At 35.2% G+C, this 18,033-nt stretch overlaps 1 protein-coding gene across 26 annotated transcripts in view; it reads left to right on the top strand.

Annotated features, from left to right (window-relative positions):
• chl1a (cell adhesion molecule L1-like a) overlaps window positions 1-18,033 on the top strand; it is a 163,462-nt gene that overhangs the window by 99,691 nt on the left and 45,738 nt on the right. For all 26 annotated transcript variants that reach the window (XR_012398374.1, XR_012398375.1, XM_073938600.1 and 23 more), the window contains 9 exons: window positions 1,780-1,950; window positions 5,504-5,539; window positions 5,909-6,008; window positions 6,107-6,288; window positions 6,988-7,122; window positions 8,752-8,892; window positions 9,404-9,515; window positions 12,882-13,048; window positions 13,123-13,282. Coding sequence is in view for 24 of the 26 variants with exons in the window: in XM_073938600.1 (XP_073794701.1) it covers window positions 1,780-1,950; window positions 5,504-5,539; window positions 5,909-6,008; window positions 6,107-6,288; window positions 6,988-7,122; window positions 8,752-8,892; window positions 9,404-9,515; window positions 12,882-13,048; window positions 13,123-13,282 (1,204 nt within the window). In the remaining 2 variants the exon portion in view is untranslated. The remainder of the gene's footprint in view (window positions 1-1,779; window positions 1,951-5,503; window positions 5,540-5,908; window positions 6,009-6,106; window positions 6,289-6,987; window positions 7,123-8,751; window positions 8,893-9,403; window positions 9,516-12,881; window positions 13,049-13,122; window positions 13,283-18,033) is intronic.

The following is an 18,033-nucleotide window of genomic DNA, read 5'->3' on the forward strand; positions in this document are numbered from 1 at the left end:
GACCATCTACATGTCAAACCTTGAGGCAGATGAGCTCCAACAGCAAAACACCACAGTGCGTGCCACTCCTGTCAGTTAAGAACAGGAAACTGAGACTACAGTTCGCACAGGCTCAGCAAAATAGAACAATAGAAGATTGGAAAATGTTGCCTCTGATTAGGCTCAATTTCTGCTGCAACATTCAGATGGTAGGATCAGAATTTGACAACATGAAACCATGGATCCATCCTGCCTTGTATCAACGGTTTAGGCTGGTGTTGGTGGTGTAATAGTGTGTATGCAATATTTTCTCAGCACACTTTGGGCCCATTAGTACCAATTGAGCATGGTGTCAATGCCACAGCCTACCTGAATATTGTTGCTGACCATGTCCATCCTTCATGATCACAGTATACCCATCTACTGATGGCTACTTCCAGCTGGATAACGCACCATGTCATAAAGCGCGAATCATCTCAGACTAGTTTCTTGAACATGACAGTGAGTTCAAACATTGTACACTGTACATTATACTGTAGTCAAATGGCCTCCACAGTAACCACAACTCAATTCAGTAGAGCACCTTTGGTATGTGGTGGAACAATTTGCATCAAGGATGTGCAGTCGACAAATGTGAAGCAACTGCGTGATGCTATCATGTCAATATGGACCAAAATCTTGGAGGAATATTTCCAGTACCTTGTTGAATCTATGCCTTGAAGGATTAAGGCAGTTCTGAAGGCAAAGGGGGGTCCAACTCGATACTAGTAAGGTGTATCTAATAAAGTGACTGTATTACACATGACATATGACGTATTAAATACTACATATTTTTTATATATGTGCAAATATTATTAAACACTAAACATGAACTTGCATATTTTTATTTGTAAATTACATTTGGAAAATGTAATTTACAAATATAACTCTTACTATCTGACTTGTTTCCCATTCAAACATTACTAATTAAATAATAACAAAAATAATAATGGTGAGAAATTTTAGGGGCGTCACAGTGGCGCAGTGGGTAGCACGATCACCTCACAGTTAAAAGCTTGCTGGTTCGAACCTCGGCTGGGTGAGTTAGAATTTCTGTGTGGAGTTTGCATGTTCTCCCTTGTTGGCTTGTGTTTGCTCCGGTTTTCTCCATAAGTCAAAAGATATGTGACATAGGTGGACTGGGTAAGCTAATTTTTCCATATTGTATGTGTGTGTGAGTGAGTGTCTATGGATGTTTCTCAATAATGGGTCGCATCTGGAAGGGCATCCGCTGCATAAAACATGCTGAATAAGTTACCTGTTCATTCCGCTGTGGCAACCCTAGATTAATAAAGGGACTGAGGCGAAAAAAAAAAAAAAAATTAATGAACGAATGAAAGATATTGGATTTCAGGGTAATCTAATGACATTGATATTTGGTTAAGGCTTATAAAATACGTTTAAATAATCTCAATTGAGTCATTTCATTTTCCACCCATTGGCAAATATATAATTTAATTACCCTTTCCTCTAAAAGAAAAACATATTTTATCCAAGCTTCCTTCTGAAGTAAATAAAACTTAAGGATATTTATAGTTTGATTAAAAACCTCTTATTATTTCTGCACATATCTTCGCTTCCAGAGCTGAAGAGGCATCTTAATCACGATCCACCGAAATGTGAAGTGAGCTGCAGATTCTGAGCGCTTCCCATGATGTCTGTTATCTGCAGTTCAGCTGTCAGATGTACTGTTTCTGGCTGGTTTGGATGGATGTCCTGTTGCTCATGTTAATCTAAGCATGCTCTCTGTATTGTTCGCAGATCTCCGGCACATTGAGCAGAATGAGAGGGTGTCCATGGGCCTCAGTGGGAATCTGTACTTCTCTAATACGCTGGTGTCAGACAGTCATGATGACTACTGCTGCTTCGCCTCCTTCTTCAAAATACGCACAATCGTCCAGAAACCCCGCATGGTCCTCAAGGTCAAGCCAGGTATTGAAATAATTCAAAGGATTTATGCGGTTCTATGTTATTTTATGTCACTGCAGTTTGGAGGTGTTATTTTTGAGAAATTGTAGAATGTGGCTATTATACATTGGCTTAGTTAATGAATTTGTAATGATTATCTTTAAACAAAAACATGTATTGCAGTAATTATAGTGTTTTACAGTTATTTAAGGTGTTAAGTTGTTAAACGCAAAAGAAAGAATTGTGAAAAATCGTAGTAACTAGACAGTGAATTAATAAAATGATAACATAAATAAATAAAAAATATTTAAATTAAAACGTTTTAGAGAGTTAGATGTTGTTTTTATACTCTGAGTTATATATATGATAACTCGGAGTATTAAAAACAACATCTAACTCCCTAAAACGTTTTAATTTAATATTTTTTTATTTATTTATGTTATCATTTTATTAATTCACTGTCCAGTTTCTACCATTTTTCACAATTCTTTCTTTATAAATATATAATAATAATAATAATAATAATAATAATAAATAAACAAACAAACAAACAAAAAAATAATAAAATAAATAAATAAATATTGTGTACTTGATATACAATGCCACTTGAAACGTTTGACGTTGGCATTATTGTTTTTATTCAAATGCTTTTGACAGAAGTCTCTATTTTTCTAATATGCTGGTTTGTTACTCTGAATATCTTATTATTATTAATAATGCCTAAAACAGTACTATTTTCTTAATATATATGCAAACTGTGATATTTTTGGGATATTTTAAATCATTATAAATAAATAAATAAATAATTACATATAAATGATTGAAGTATTATTGATTAATTACTCTTATATTAATAAGTTTAATGTATATCAGCTGAAAATATATTCATTTTATTAGCATAAATATATTGACCCCATCAAACTTGTCAGTGGAAATGAATATATAATTTTAGGGATGGTACAATCAACCAATAAGTTAAAGGGAGAACCTGTTCTGCTGGTTTTGGGTGATAATGAAAGACACAGGAAACATTCTTGCTTTTATGAACAGCTGGACAAAGCACATAATGTGCTTTTGAAAGTATTTTAGCTTGATGTGTCCTGATGACTAACACACTGAAAACAAAATTGAGATGCACAACAATCTACGTATAAAAACAAATTAAGGCAAGCTGTTGTAATACTACTGTCTATTTTTGGGTTACTGTTATTTATTTTGTAGCTAGTAGTGTTTTGCATCAAGCACTAGCACTTATTTATTATTATACTAGTAACTACTCTGTTAAAAACAAATAATAAGTAGCTTTTTTCTGTCATTCAGGTATCAACTATATTCCAACTAAGTATTCCAGTTGGGAATAGTTTTTTAAACGATAATATTAGATATGTATTCAGTCATTCATTTTCCTTTGGCTTAGTTCCTTTTTTCATCAGGGGTTGCCACAGCGATGCCCTTTCAGCTGCAACCAAAAACAGGGAAACATCCATACACACTTATTTACGCACATACACTACGGCCAATTTAGTTTATCCAATTCACATATGGCGATTGTCTTTGGACTGTGATGGAAACCGGAGCACTCGGAGGAAACCCACACTAAAACGTGGAGAACATGCACACAGAAATAGTAACTTACCCAGCCGTGTCTCGAACCAGTGCAATAGCATCTGGATGCAGCCTTTATGATGCAAGCTGAGATTGCATCGCTCAGCAATGCAATGTCAGACACAATGCACTCAAATGGAGCGAATAACGTAGGGGTAGGGGTAGAGTTACGGGTGGGGTTAGGTGAGCCCATTAAAATCATTGATTGCACTGCACCAGGTCTGCATCCTGACTCCTCTCAACTAGTGACCTGTTGTGAGGCAACAGTGTTAACCACTGAGCCACTGTGTCGCCCTATATATCAATAATATTAGATTATTCATTAGATGCAGTTATTAAATATTACTTATTTTAGGGATACCAGTACTTATCATTTTCAAGCAGTTGTGACAAGTAGCTAATGAATGGAAAGTTCTGAGAAAAAAACAAGCCTACTAGCCTACTAGTAACATAGATATAGTTTTTAGCTTTAATGTTTAACCAGCTTGCCATAAATACAAGTCTTGGTATATTTGCTTTTAAAAGTAAATTGAAGGTAATAGATTAGTTCCAAAAGCAATGCTCAAGCGGCTTTATTAGTGATTCATTAAAGTGGATTTAAACTTTAAACTTTAGTGTATTGTCAGCATGCTGTTCTTTAGCATGCTTATACGATCACAATAACGGTTGGGCACACACTTTAATCTCTATTTTAAAGGAACACTCCATGTTTTTGTAAAAAGTCTCATTTTTGAAGTCCTCTACATTTAAACAGTTGAGTTTTTTTACATTGTTGAATCCATTGCTATGATGTCTGGGTCTGACAGGAGCACTTTTAGCTTAGCATAAGTAATTGAATTGGATTAGACCATTAGTCAAAAACTTGATCATGTTTTGATTATTTTTTTATTTAAAGCTTAACTTTTCTGTAGATTTCATCATGTAATAATTCTTCCGAAAAATCGGAAGTTCCTATTTTCTATGGTCTAATCCAATTCAGTGATATGCTAAGCTAAGCTAGACCCAGAGATAAGCTAAATGAATTAAAAACTTGGTCAAACTCAACTGTTTAACTCTAGGGCTACATCCGAAATTGCATACTTCCATACTATATAGTACACTAGCAGAGTAGTATGTCTGAAGTCATAAAATGCGAGAAGTACCTGGATTACCTACATCCGGCGATATGCTGAAGTGTGCATGAGATGCATGCTTTGCTATCCTATGATGCACTGTGAGAAAATTCATGAATGGGATTGAATAAATGCAACTGACATGGGTAGGTCACGTGATCATGTCAAAATGGCGGATGTAGTATGTCCAAGTTCCATTTATAAATCACATTCATACAGTATAGAACATACTTTTCTAACAGCCGAGTACCTACAAAGTAGTAGGCATTTTCGGACATAGACTTAAATACTTGATTCTATTTTCAAAAAAGTGGTGTGTTTCATTAAAGAGTCTGCTATTACTATTTACTCACACCCAATTTGTTATGGAGTTTTTTCTTTTTGTTTATCACGCACACATAAAATAAATATTTCGTATAATGGTAAGTAGATGGTAGACACTAGCTACATTTCAAAAAGCAGTTGATGGAAACGCCAGTATGCGCATTAATAAAAGTCATGTGATTTTGTTATAAGAGATCATGTGATGATAAAAAATATGTACGAATGGATAAACCAGCAGGCTGAGCACAATGTAAAACATCTGCAATGTTGTTTTTGTCATGCTAAAACACCTTAACCGTTTCAGTATTAGTGTTATATTATATTAGTAATGACCTGCAGAATCAAGAGCGTCTGTGCTCTGCGTCTCACGCCTTCAAACGCCACCACGTGTCACTGCGGGTCAGGATTGCCTTCTGATGTGCAAGTCATTTATTAAATGAGGCAAAGATTAGACAGTAAATTCTGTTTTTCTATAATAGCTATTTTCTATAATTTTTTTAGACCTTCATTTTCTTTTTCAATTTTTTTTTAAATAGTTGATGCAAAGCAAGAGGATGGTGATGCCAAGATTGGTGAGTCAACATATTTTGTGAAATGTATTAAATATATAGCGAGCTTAATTTTGTTGTTGTTGCTTTTGTCACCAATGCTTCTCATAAAGACTTTTTATTGAATCACAAGAAATTTAAGATAAAGCTTTGCTAGATGTTCAGCTTTTTTAGGAGTTCATACAATTTTTTTATTACATTTTTCGAAAATAACATCTAAGTGTCTCTTTGCAGAAGTTCTGTAAGATAATGGCCTACATTCTCTGGATATATCTTCAATAATATGTATTTCTCATATTACTTTGGCCTATTTTGCTTGTTCAGACATCAAGGAAGGTTTTTTTGTATTATTATTCATGTCACGGCCATTTACTCTCATTTTCCCCCATTCAGTTCAGGAGAGGAAGCCAAGCATCTTGGTTCCCTCCAGTCATTCAACGACTTTCCTGAAAAAAGGAGAAGAGCTGGAGCTGGAGTGTATTGCAGAAGGACTGTGAGTTCAACAAGGGTTTACAAATATTACACAGCTGCAAAGCTTTTCTACCGACAGAGAGACAGCGAGTGTGAGAGAGTATGCTGGTGTTTTCTCAGGCCTACACCGGAGGTAGAATGGATCAAGATATGGGGTGACTTACCAAAGCGCACGCAGATAAAGAACTTCGGAAAGCTTCTGACAATACCAAACATCAGAGAAGAGGACGAAGGAAAATACATGTGTAAAGCCAAGAATCAGCATGGTGAAGATGTGCATCATTTCCAGGTCGAAGTAGAGGGTAAGCTAACATTCACAAGGTCTTTAACCTGAATTTTACTCTGGTATTTGAGGATTCTCAGGAATTCCAATTCATAAATCTGTTTGACATAAAAGCTATCTATCTATCTATCTGTCTGTCTGTCTGTCTGTCTGTCTGTCTGTCTGTCTGTCTGTCTGTCTGCCTGCCTGCCTGCCTGCCTGCCTGCCTGCCTGCCTGCCTATCTATCTATCTATCTATCTATCTATCTATCTATCTATCTATCTATCTATCTATCTATCTATCTATCTATCTATCTATCTATCTATCTATCTATCTATCTATCTATCTATCTATCTATCTATCTATCTATCTATCTATCTATCTATCTATCTATCTATCTATCTATCTATCTATCTATCTATCTATCTATCAACTAATCTGTCCACCTGTCTGTCCGTTCATCTATCTGTGCATCTATCATCCATCTGCCAATCTGCTGTATATTTCATTCATTTATATTTATATAAAAATGTTTAGCAGGTTTACTTCATTTATGAATCATAATAGCGTTTATTGCACCAAACATAATCTTAATGAAAATCAATTTGATCTTAAAAGACCATTAGCGCCAAGTGAAATCCTGTACATGAAAAATGATGTCACTTTTAAACACAGGAGGGCAGTATTGCTTTAAGTTAGAGTGTTGTTTTAATGGTATTTATATGGTGTGTGTCTCAGAGCCACCGAGCTGGCAGAAGGAGCCGCTGAAGAGTCAGTTAGCATGGATTGGATCTGACATCCACATCAACTGTTCTGCTACCGGAAAACCGCAACCCACAATCACCTGGAAAAGAAACGGCAAGCCCCTCGATGGTGTGTTGAACCCCCTCCTCTCAACCCTTATCAGGCCCATTTGACTGAATTTGTCGGTTCAAAGCCACTGCCAAATGTGCAATTACTGGCTTTGAAAACAGTCTGTTGTTGCTTTCTGGTTTGCTCATTATTAAGAGTTTGTAAACAGCAGTGCATTTCTGGCCACTCCGTGTTGATGCTAAATTTGCATGCTCTAGTAAAATCATTATGTGCATCATACAGCAACAATTTAATGGTGTATCTTAAAAATATGTTAGTTATTACAAGTTTATTGTCACTATAATGACATGGAATATTGCAATAAACAACAGCCAAGGGCTTCTTTAGGTCAAATGGAAATTTTAAAAAGTAATTTTTATGGATGAAATCTTAAATTTAGCCATATGTATTGTTGAAGTGAGAATTATAAGCCCTACTGTTAAACTTTTGCTCTTTTATATTTTATTTTATTTTTCTCAATTTCTGTTTACAAAGAGTTTTTTTTTTAACTGGTTTCTAAACTTAATTGTTTTAAGAACTCATTTATAATATAAAATGTATAATATTTTTTATATATTTATCATGATGACAGTATATAGCTAATATTTTTCTAGATTTTTTAAGATACTAGTATTTTGATTATTGTGAAACCTAAATACTAGGCAAACTAGGTAACCAAGTTAAGTTATTGTAATTAGGAAAGTCATTGTATGGTTTGTTCTGTAGCCAATAAAAATGCTTAAGGGTCTAATAATAATGACCTTAAAATGTAAAAAAAATGCTTTTATTTTTACAGACAAAATATTCCCCCAAGACACCAACAACAGGCGCTACGCCATAATCACCCTCCTACAAGACAAAGCTCATGATTGGTTAACGGGTGTGGTTGAATATTTTGTAATAAATCCTTTTTCTAGATTTGAAGGTCATACTTGTTCAACCCTTCAATTTATAAAAAAAAAAGAAAAAGAAAAAAACTCGTAGGGCACTTTTAGGCCATCACTACTTTTTTTTACGTGATTAATTAAAATACATAATTTCTTATTTTTTGAATAGCATATTTCAGCAGTATTCAAACCTTTATACAACACAGAAATTATAAAGGCCTGTAAAACTGTTTTTGCAGTCTCCACAAAAATGTATTAAGCAGCACAGTTGTATGGTTTTATGATCATTAAATCTTCATATAAGAACAATAGGACAATTAAAAAAAAAACAACAGGGAGTAAATAATAGAATAATGATGCTGAAAATTCATCTTTGCGTTGCAGAAATAAATTACACTGTTTGTTAAATTTGGATTTAAAATTTGTATAACTATTTTTAATAAAATGAGAGCAGCCTTCATGAAACATGTTTACAAAAGCATTTAAATAATTTTTTTTTACTTGTTCAAACTACTTAATTAAAATGAGCTGAAACAACACAATTATTGAGATTTCATAGGGAAAACTTATTTTTTTATGTTCGATGCACAGCAATTTGTTAAAAGTGTTAAATTTACTTAATCAATTTGTTTTGGGACAACATGAATGAATTGTGTGGAACCCTACATTTTTTACAGTGTTGTACCAAATAACGGAACTGTATTAGGCTAGTCTTTCCTAACCCAATGTTATCTGTGCTAATTTAGGCTGTTTTTCTTCTCAGATTTCCCTTCCACCCATCACAAAATGCTTGACGACAGAATAATCATACTCAAAGCGGAGCAGAAAGATACCGCTGTGTACCAGTGTGAGGCCTCCAACAAACACGGCAGCCTACTGGCCAATGCTAATGTGCTAGTCATGAGTGAGTACTTCACTTACAGGTACCTGCGCAAATTGGACGAAAGTGATTATTATCATATTACTAATCTTCCGGCGCAATAATAGGTTTGAGCTACTCACGCGCAGCCCACCTAATTTACATGCATCAATTAATCATCTCGCCATAAGAGAGGATTGTTGTCCTCATTGAAGTTTCCGTGGCTTTGATTATGATGTGATGCTCCTGCTGACATGCAATGGCTTAAGGGTGTTAGCATCTGTTCCTACGTAATTGATGTCGAAGAAAAACATGAAACGCGCATGAGAGTGTGTACACAAACCACTTCGGTCACTGTTGTCTGTTTGTAGCTGGCAGAAGAACTGAGCTCTTTTATATGCTAATGTTTTTTTTTTTTTACGGTTTAATTGTAATTTTGGGAACTGCGCCTCGGTTTCAGACTGCACCGCAGAAAGTGAGCCATACGCCACACTGGCTGTTTGATGTTTGTCTGCGTGCGCGAATGTTTTGACTAATGGTCTGGTTTTTCCCTCAGATCACCCTCCTTTGATTCTGACGAGGAATTATCTGGAGTATGCAACCATGTTGGGCAAGAGTGTGATTATGGACTGCAATGTCTTTAGTTCACCACCTGCCACCCTTAACTGGTGAGTTTGGTAACAAGCATTCAACACCAAGTCCTAAATAGACGCAACATGATAAGACACAAGTAGGGTGTCTGTATTTTTTTTTCAACAGTGTTTTTTCTGTCTCAAACCAACTCTGACAAGTAACAAGCATTTTTTTCATTTTTTCATTGGTTTCTGTATCCGTAAAGACCCGTTTATGCCAAGCGTGATAGCTATAAAGATAATTAAGTTATATAAAGTCATTTTGATTGTAAACCAAAGCAGGGTTCAGACCAGGGGTCCATTCTTCCTACCTCGCTTAAATGATCTATGATCATTTGGTGGATCCTGGATCTGTTCATCTTGATAACTGATCTCTGGCTAATTTGGTTCTTCAAACAAGTTTGCGAATCAGATTAAAATGTCTGGATGAACTCATCTGAGATCGCTGTGTGTGTTGTAAAGGACAGATCTATTAATCCTCGAAATCATGACCAGCAATGCAACTATTGGCTGACGGCACAGCAGCGTAATGACATCATCTGATTAATATTCAATTATCCATGTGAGCAAAATTACATAAAATTAGCAGTAAACGGTTTGTTAAATATGACACGCAATAACTTTCCACATTTGTTGTAAGCTGCAGGCTGTACACTTTCATGTGTTAAGAGTATTTAGACATTTTTATTTAGTTTTACTTTAGAGCAGATTTTCTTTATTACAGTAGCCTAGGCCTATTCAAGTTTCTTAATAATGTAACATAAGGAATAACTAGCTATTTTAATACATTTTGCATCAAAAAAGCATTTTGATATCGAAAAAGTGGCTGCATTTTTTGTGAAGCATCAAATCACCAGCATATTAGCTGTCAAACCATGTGCAAGAATGCATAAATTATTATTCCTAATATATATATATATATATATATATATATATATATACATACATAAAACTGTTGAATATTGTGGATATAAAAGTCTATATTATTACATTTCCTATTTTAAACCACTTGAGGAGAACGACCCTGTGACAATTTTATTTATATTTTTTCTTCAACTTTAAGCTTAAACTGTAACTATATATGTTTTTTTTTTTATTATTTATCTCGAGCATGTTTGAACTGCCAGAACTGTTGCTATGACAACAATTCTTCGTCCGTCCATTCTTTGTATGTGGATTACACAATTAGAAGGATTTGGTTATTGACGATTTGACATGATCCAGGATTGTTTAGGTCTTCAAAACTCATCCCAGAGTTGTTGTTATACAACAGTTCTGGTAGCTCAAACATGCTCAGGAGCAGGCTTATTTCTTAAAAACAGGATTAGATTTGGTCATTTCAAGCAAAAGTAATATTGAAAGTATGTACCAATTGCTGATATTTTCTCACAGTAGTAGTTATATACAGTCAGGAAAATAGAAAATAGTAAATAGTTTACAGTGTGTATATATATATATATATATATATATATATATATATATATATATATATATATATATATATATATATATATATATATATACATACTGTATATGTTCTTGGTTCATGGGGTGGTTCTCCACAAGGGGTTTAAATGTATAATATCAACAGTAAAAATGGAATTTGCTGTGATAGGCGACGCAGCGTCAATCTTTTCTTGATTTAAAAAAATGACACCTTAGAAGGCAATCCTCACCAGCATTGAATGCACGGTGCCATTTGAAGGCGTGATATGCAGATCACAGACTCTCTTAATTCTAGAGGTCATGAATAATATTAACACTAATAATAACACTAATACCGAAATGGTTAAGGCGTTTTAGCATGACCAAAACAACATTTCAGATGGTTTACAGTGTGCTCAGCCTGCTGGTTTGTCCATTCACACACATTTTTATCATCACATGATCTCTTATAATAAAATCACATGACCTTTTTAAATACACATCCTAGAATTTGTTCGGTAAGTGTTTCCATCACAGTTTATGCTTGTCTTATTGAATTAAAAGTTTATCTACTCAGTTATGCGCATGTTTTTTATGCCTATTTTCAAAATTGATGCACATCTTGGTGTTTCACATCAACTGTTTTTTTATGTGCATATCCAAAAGTGTAAAGCATGCAGCCCACAAGTTATTGCATCATATTTAACAAATCTTTTACTACAAATTGTATGTAATTTTGCTCACATTAATAGCTGAATATTAATGAAGGTTTAACCTGAGAGATACATTACAAGCAATGATCTATAATAGATAAGTGATTACAGACCACGCAGAGCAAGTACAAGTTGCAACACACAATTAAACAAATATTTTGCAAACTACTCAAAATGAGACAACAGTTCTAATTATTCTTACACGTTATGATCTGGAGGAAGAAGAAACTGGTCCATATGAATTGTAACAGTTACAGACAAAGTCCCTTTCAAAGACTTACAAAGTCCCATGCATAATAGTCTCTGCTGCTCCTTCCTTCAATAGGAAGCAACCGACTAATCCCGTATTGCAGCGTAGGCTGTTGTATCAAAAATCTGAATAATTACAGGAGCAAATAAAGCACACAGTTAGCTATACTGTGGTGTTGTTGTTAAAATTAACTTTAACCCTTTATTTCTCGCAGTCGACCCCCATCTGTCAGTTATCGTCATCTTCGTGTCATAATCAGTCCCGTGATCCCCCAAGCTTTGCTAGTGTCTGAAGGGAAAGGCGTGTTCACGTTTTGTCAGAGCCGCCATTTCATATTTGGTGATGTACCATATTGATGCTGACGCGTTCAAGCAAAAGATCGAAACCCAACACGATTAATTTATTCTCTGAGTCGACTATTTCGATAAAGAATCAATAGCTTTAAACACGGTGCACTTTCAGATTTAAACCTCAGCTGTATGTTTTTATTTACTTAGTGTTGTATTACACACTGCATACAAAGTAATTTTTAAAAACCCATAATAGGGACTCTTTAATTGTGAAAATTCAAGAAATATTTTCTTACACATTCTAAATGACTCTGTCAGGTTGTCTGCAGAGTATTACTGAAGCTGGTGGTCAGATCACTGGAGAATGATAGCCGTAGATCCCGATAACAGCACTGCAGGGTCAAGAGAATTAAATGAAGGAAAAAGGGACAATACGTGGAGAAAAGACACTGCCAGATCTATCGCCCTTTTGAAATGTCTGCTCTCTCTAGGGGATCCTCCTTTTGCACTCATATTTATACTCTTTTTCCTCTTTGAAAAGTTTCCTTTCAAAAAACCTTTGGTCAATGTTGAAAGTCATGGTTAAAAAAAGGGGTATGAAAAAAAACTAGGCTACATTGGATTCGGTTTTATCAACAGAGCATCTGTAGTCATTTCAGTAAAGGCTCTTCCCATGGGCCTTTATTCGAGAAGAGCTGTGAAGGGTTCAATGTTTGTTTTGTAGGAGAAGAGAAGACCCAGAGGGCTCTGTAGATGGAGAGAGATATTCTCTGCTGAAGAATGGCTCCCTGCAGATTCACAAAGTCGAGATGGAAGATATGGGCCAGTACAAATGCTTGGCAAACAACTCCGAGGGCACTGCAAGCATCACCACTGAACTTTTCATTAAAGGTTAGCCACCTTCCTTAATCAAAAAGCTTTCTGCTCGCCGGCCATTACTGAAACTAAAGGCCTGGTGTTGACAGATTCCACTAGGATCGTGGAGGCTCCTCAAGACATGAAGGTCATCCGGGGATCTGTGGCCGAGCTGGAGTGCCAGGTGGAGTGCGACCCGTCTCTGAGAAGAGAGCTGGAGTTCGTTTGGCTCAAAGATGGGATAAATATCCTCTCGAACTCCTCAGAAAGGTAGGTCACCTGTCTTTCCTAAGTGGTAAAAAGAGGTAGATTGTCCCGAATAGAGTGCATTAGTGGCCTTCTGGGTTTGTTTCAAAAGTTTTTTTCTTTCATTGATTTATCTCATACACAAAAAAGTTGCCAGATATGAGATGAGTCACAATTGTAACTTATAAAATATAAATGAAAGAAAGAAAACTAACAAACAAACAAACAAAAAGTGCTTCAGGGGTAATTCATGTGTTGGTGTGTAAAGAATATATTTGATTTTATTTTATATTAAAGTGGTTAGTTTCTAAAATGAGCAAGAACAATTTAGCAATGTTTAATAATGAAGATGACGATAACTGTTTACAATCCTAAAGATTGATCTAACTTTTAATTAGACCAACCACAGACACTCATACCAGCCTAAAGTGTTTTTCACAACAAAATAAATGAAAACAAACAAATATTAAACACTATATATATATAATAAATGTTAACATAATAAATGTTCAAATAGCATCACTTGCATATTTATAGAAACAAATAAATACACACGCTTGCACGTTTCTGAATTGTCCACATGTGGAAATATGATGGCTTTCATTAAGGGATTAAAGAGAACATCTTGGCTACTGTGCCAGAAAGGAGGTCACTTGTGAAGTTATGTTGTGATAATATTAGCGAACAACCTAAACATTAACTCAAATAAGTCTTACAGGCTTGTAATAAAATAATTATCATCATTGATCCCGACACCCCTATAAAGATTTCTTAACAAATTAAGTAAAAAAAATGTATATAAATATATATATTTTATATAAAAATAAGTGATTATAAAATATTTTATTGTCGAGCTTTTTATGCAGCAATGTTAAAAGTGACATTGATGTACCTGCTCTTAAGTATATAAGTATAGCTCACTTATTTTGGTCCTTTTTATTCAGTCTTTTTTGATTAAGGTGCTGTTTTAAAAATGCTTTCATCATCCAAAATAATCCTATTGGTGGATATTTATGTCCTTTTTATGTGCCCTCTCATTTTCACCTAATTTTTCATGCATTTGTTATATAAGCTAACTAAATTTAATTTATAATTCCCTTATTGTTTAAAAATTAACTGTAGATGTCATGATCACCAGCGATCTAGTAGCTGCAGATTGCAAAAGGACTACAAATCGGCCATTTATGGTCTACATATTCAGTCATGCCACACACACACACACACACACACACACACACACACACACACACACACACACACACACACACACACACACACACACACACACACACACCTGCTCCAAGTTTCAACTGATTAGACTCCCACAGCTAATGCTGCTTCTGGAATGATTACTGCACTACATAAACAGCACAGAAACACTCACTGTAGCTGAGTCTTGTTATATGTTCTAGTGACATGTTCTAGTACAACGGGTTCCCTTTGTCTTGCTTTACTGTGTTTTTGATCCTTGCCTTGTTTATTTGTTTAATCCTGTTTGCTGCCTGCCTCTTTGTAAACATGAACCATGTGATAAACGTAACACCTACAGAAGACGGAACGTAAGACACGAGCACATGATAAATAAAAACACTTGAACTTTGTGAACTCACCTATGCGACGTGCATGTTTCATCTCAGCACCAACTGAAACCAACTAGACTGAGGCGCTGAGAATAACAAACACCAGGACGAGAGCATGTAGCCCGAGCATAACAAAGACGGCACTCATACAAAGGTGAAAATGTACAATGACAGGAAGTGAGTGCTCGACCTGAGAAAACTTGAGCCGAGCACAACATACTAGATAAGACAGGACTAGTTTCTGAACACCAAAACAGGAATTAACAAGACTGAAGTAGCAGAATCCTGACAGGTTAACATAAATCAACAACCTCGGACATCATAGTCAGTCGCTCTTTTTTTAAGTTAAGACTCATTAGTTGCAGAATTGTTGTTATTATTGCACCAGTGGCCATTAAGTGAATTGCATTCGGCAACTCATACTTAAAATCCTAGACTTGTAACATACAAGACTACTGAACGCAATTTAGTGCACTAATAAGCTCATGGCAAAGTTCATTTTCCTTGCTTGAATAGAAATAAAAGTTGCAAATAGATTTGAAGCAATGCTGATACCAAACTTCCAAAAAGATAGACTATATACAGTAGTCTACATTTAAAGTTAAATAGTTTTAGGACCACTTTGGTTAAAGGTTTTGATCCACTTTAAATGTTGACTACTATAGAGGCTTTTCATAGAAGCTTTAAGCAAATCCTAGTTTTCAAAGGGATTGTGCTGTTAAAACAGAAAGGATTAGTGTGAGTTATATGACATTTCTGAAGTGTGGACATTACATTTATAGTTTTATCATTGCTGGAATCGTGGATTAAGTGCTAACACTTTGTAGCAACAAAGTGAAGCTAGATGTACAGTAATTGTGAGGCTTTTATCAGTAATGGTAAGCTCTTGTAGGGGAATGTCTCTCTTGAAAATCAAAAGGTACTCCAGCTAATGAGCAGGAGCTTTAACCTATTTTCCACTAGGCTTGATGCCCAACAGGATCTTCTGTGTAAGTGCAATGTACAGTAATACTGTGCTTCGTTACGTTACTGTGACTACAAGTTATCCGCTTGAAGACAAATCACGTTAGCATATTTTTTTTTTACCGCAGGTCTCCAATTAGCAGGCCTGAGATTTCCTTGTGCACAACAGATTAGTTCCACTTCAACTGCAAATCATTTTTTTATTAATTAAAACAATTGCAGACAAAAACACAAAGCGAGCAGAAAAGAGCCGTTTATTGATTGTCATGACAACATTCAGTGCAGCTCCTTTTCAAACAGAATAAAAGCCATTGACAATGGGTCTAGGCTGTCCTGAGGCAAACTAGATAGCCTCTATTATTTTTAAAGAGGCCAAACACACTATAAGTGGTTGCTTCATTTAACTGACACTATAGGATTCTATCTTGGTTAATCCACAGCAAATTCAGTCACCTTATTTTTTGTGGCGGGTTTTGCATGTATGCATGTACGTATTAATGTACGTATTAATGAATGAATGAACGAACAGATGGACGATTGAGTGAAGGAATTGTTTCTTTGTTTGTTTGTTTACTAACTTGTGGAAATTAATTTCCAGTATGAACAAATGCTGCAGAGTTTACACTAAACTCTGAACCTTTTCTTAAGCTCATCTGAAAGTGGCAATTGAGACAGTGACCATCTGTCTTTTGTTTATCTGAAAGACAAAGGTGTTAAGAGCCAAGAACTTGCAAAACAGCTTCTTGATCCAATCAACATTCGACATCGTCCCAAGTCATAGAGAGACACATAGATCAGAAAACTTACATTTCAAAAAAGAGACATAAATGGAATATTTCACTTCATATCCCTGTATATTTCACTTCATATCCCTGTATATTCAAATAATCATGTATATATTTTTGAAATACTCCACTGTATGAAACTTTGCTTATTAAGGTTTATATATGAATGCTTGGGTAAAGATTAATATTCCATAGTGGTGTTTAGACTCTCTATATTGCAAATAATGCCTTGGGTAAATTAGATGTGCAAAGTGAATTATGCATAGGAAAATATTTTAGACTCTTAAATATTATAATGGTTACCCGGTGGACTATGACTATGCAAATGCAGGTCACATTATGGATGACATCTCCCAGTGACCAACTCACAATGCTGGATTTGAAAGGTGACATCCTTTCAATCCCGCCTTCCAGAGAAAGTATTAAAGACATTCTTTCAAACAAGAGTGGTTCAGTTCAGTGGTTCAGTTTAGGGTGGTTCAGTTCAGTCTGGTTTGGTTCAGAGCAGGAGTGGTGCAGAAGTGTGGTAGTAACAATGAGTGGTATCAAAACTTTTGCTACGTGTTTCAGCAAGGATTTGGCAATTGGATTCACAGTGCTTTTTTCCAAGGCGTCTGAAACCATAGCTTTAAGACTACCACCTCCAGAAATCTGTGTGTCCCAGATTTCCTGGAACTTTACCTTCAAGGAAAAGATGTCGGCGTGTCCCTGACAATAAACCACCACCGCCAGAAATCTCAATTTCTGTGTGTTCCAGAATATACAAATTTCTACGCTCAAGGATAAAGACGTTGGCGTGTCCCAGTCATCGAACCACGACCTCCAGAAATCTACAAATTTCTGCATGTTACAGAAAATTCAGATTTCTACGCTTTAGGATGAAAACATTGGCATATTAGTGACATTGAACCACCACCTTCAGAAATCTCCAATTTCTGCGTGTTCCAGAATACAGATTTCTTCTTCTCAAAGCTCAAGAGAGCAAATTCTGCCCGTTCCATGCTTCAAGATTTGCAAGAAGATCCAACGTCTTCCAACCACTGCATAAAGGCAGAAACTCAAATATTCCTCTTTCCAACCCTCTAAATTAGACCTTGGCAGTGTGTTTCAGTATAAAATATTCTAATTAATTAGATGTTTATAACTAATATTCATTAATAACAAAATACTTCCTCAGTTCTTTGTTATTTTAGAATAATGTTTACCTTACCTTGACTTAACCGCCTTCATAAGTTTCCTATGCACTTCATTTATTGTACATTTAGTAATTTTAGTTACCTTTGTTTACTATTTTATTAATAAATACACATTTATTACAATTGTGTCTTCCTTGTGTTGATGATACAGAAAAAGGCTCTACAAGTCAAACAATCTCATTAACCTTCAGATTTGGCCAGATAATAAACTCCTCATTTGTATAATTTAATTAACAATATTTTATTGTTAA

The sequence above is a fragment of the Danio rerio genome, chromosome 23 (assembly GCF_049306965.1).
Source record: "Danio rerio strain Tuebingen ecotype United States chromosome 23, GRCz12tu, whole genome shotgun sequence".
Classification (NCBI taxonomy): domain Eukaryota; kingdom Metazoa; phylum Chordata; class Actinopteri; order Cypriniformes; family Danionidae; genus Danio; species Danio rerio.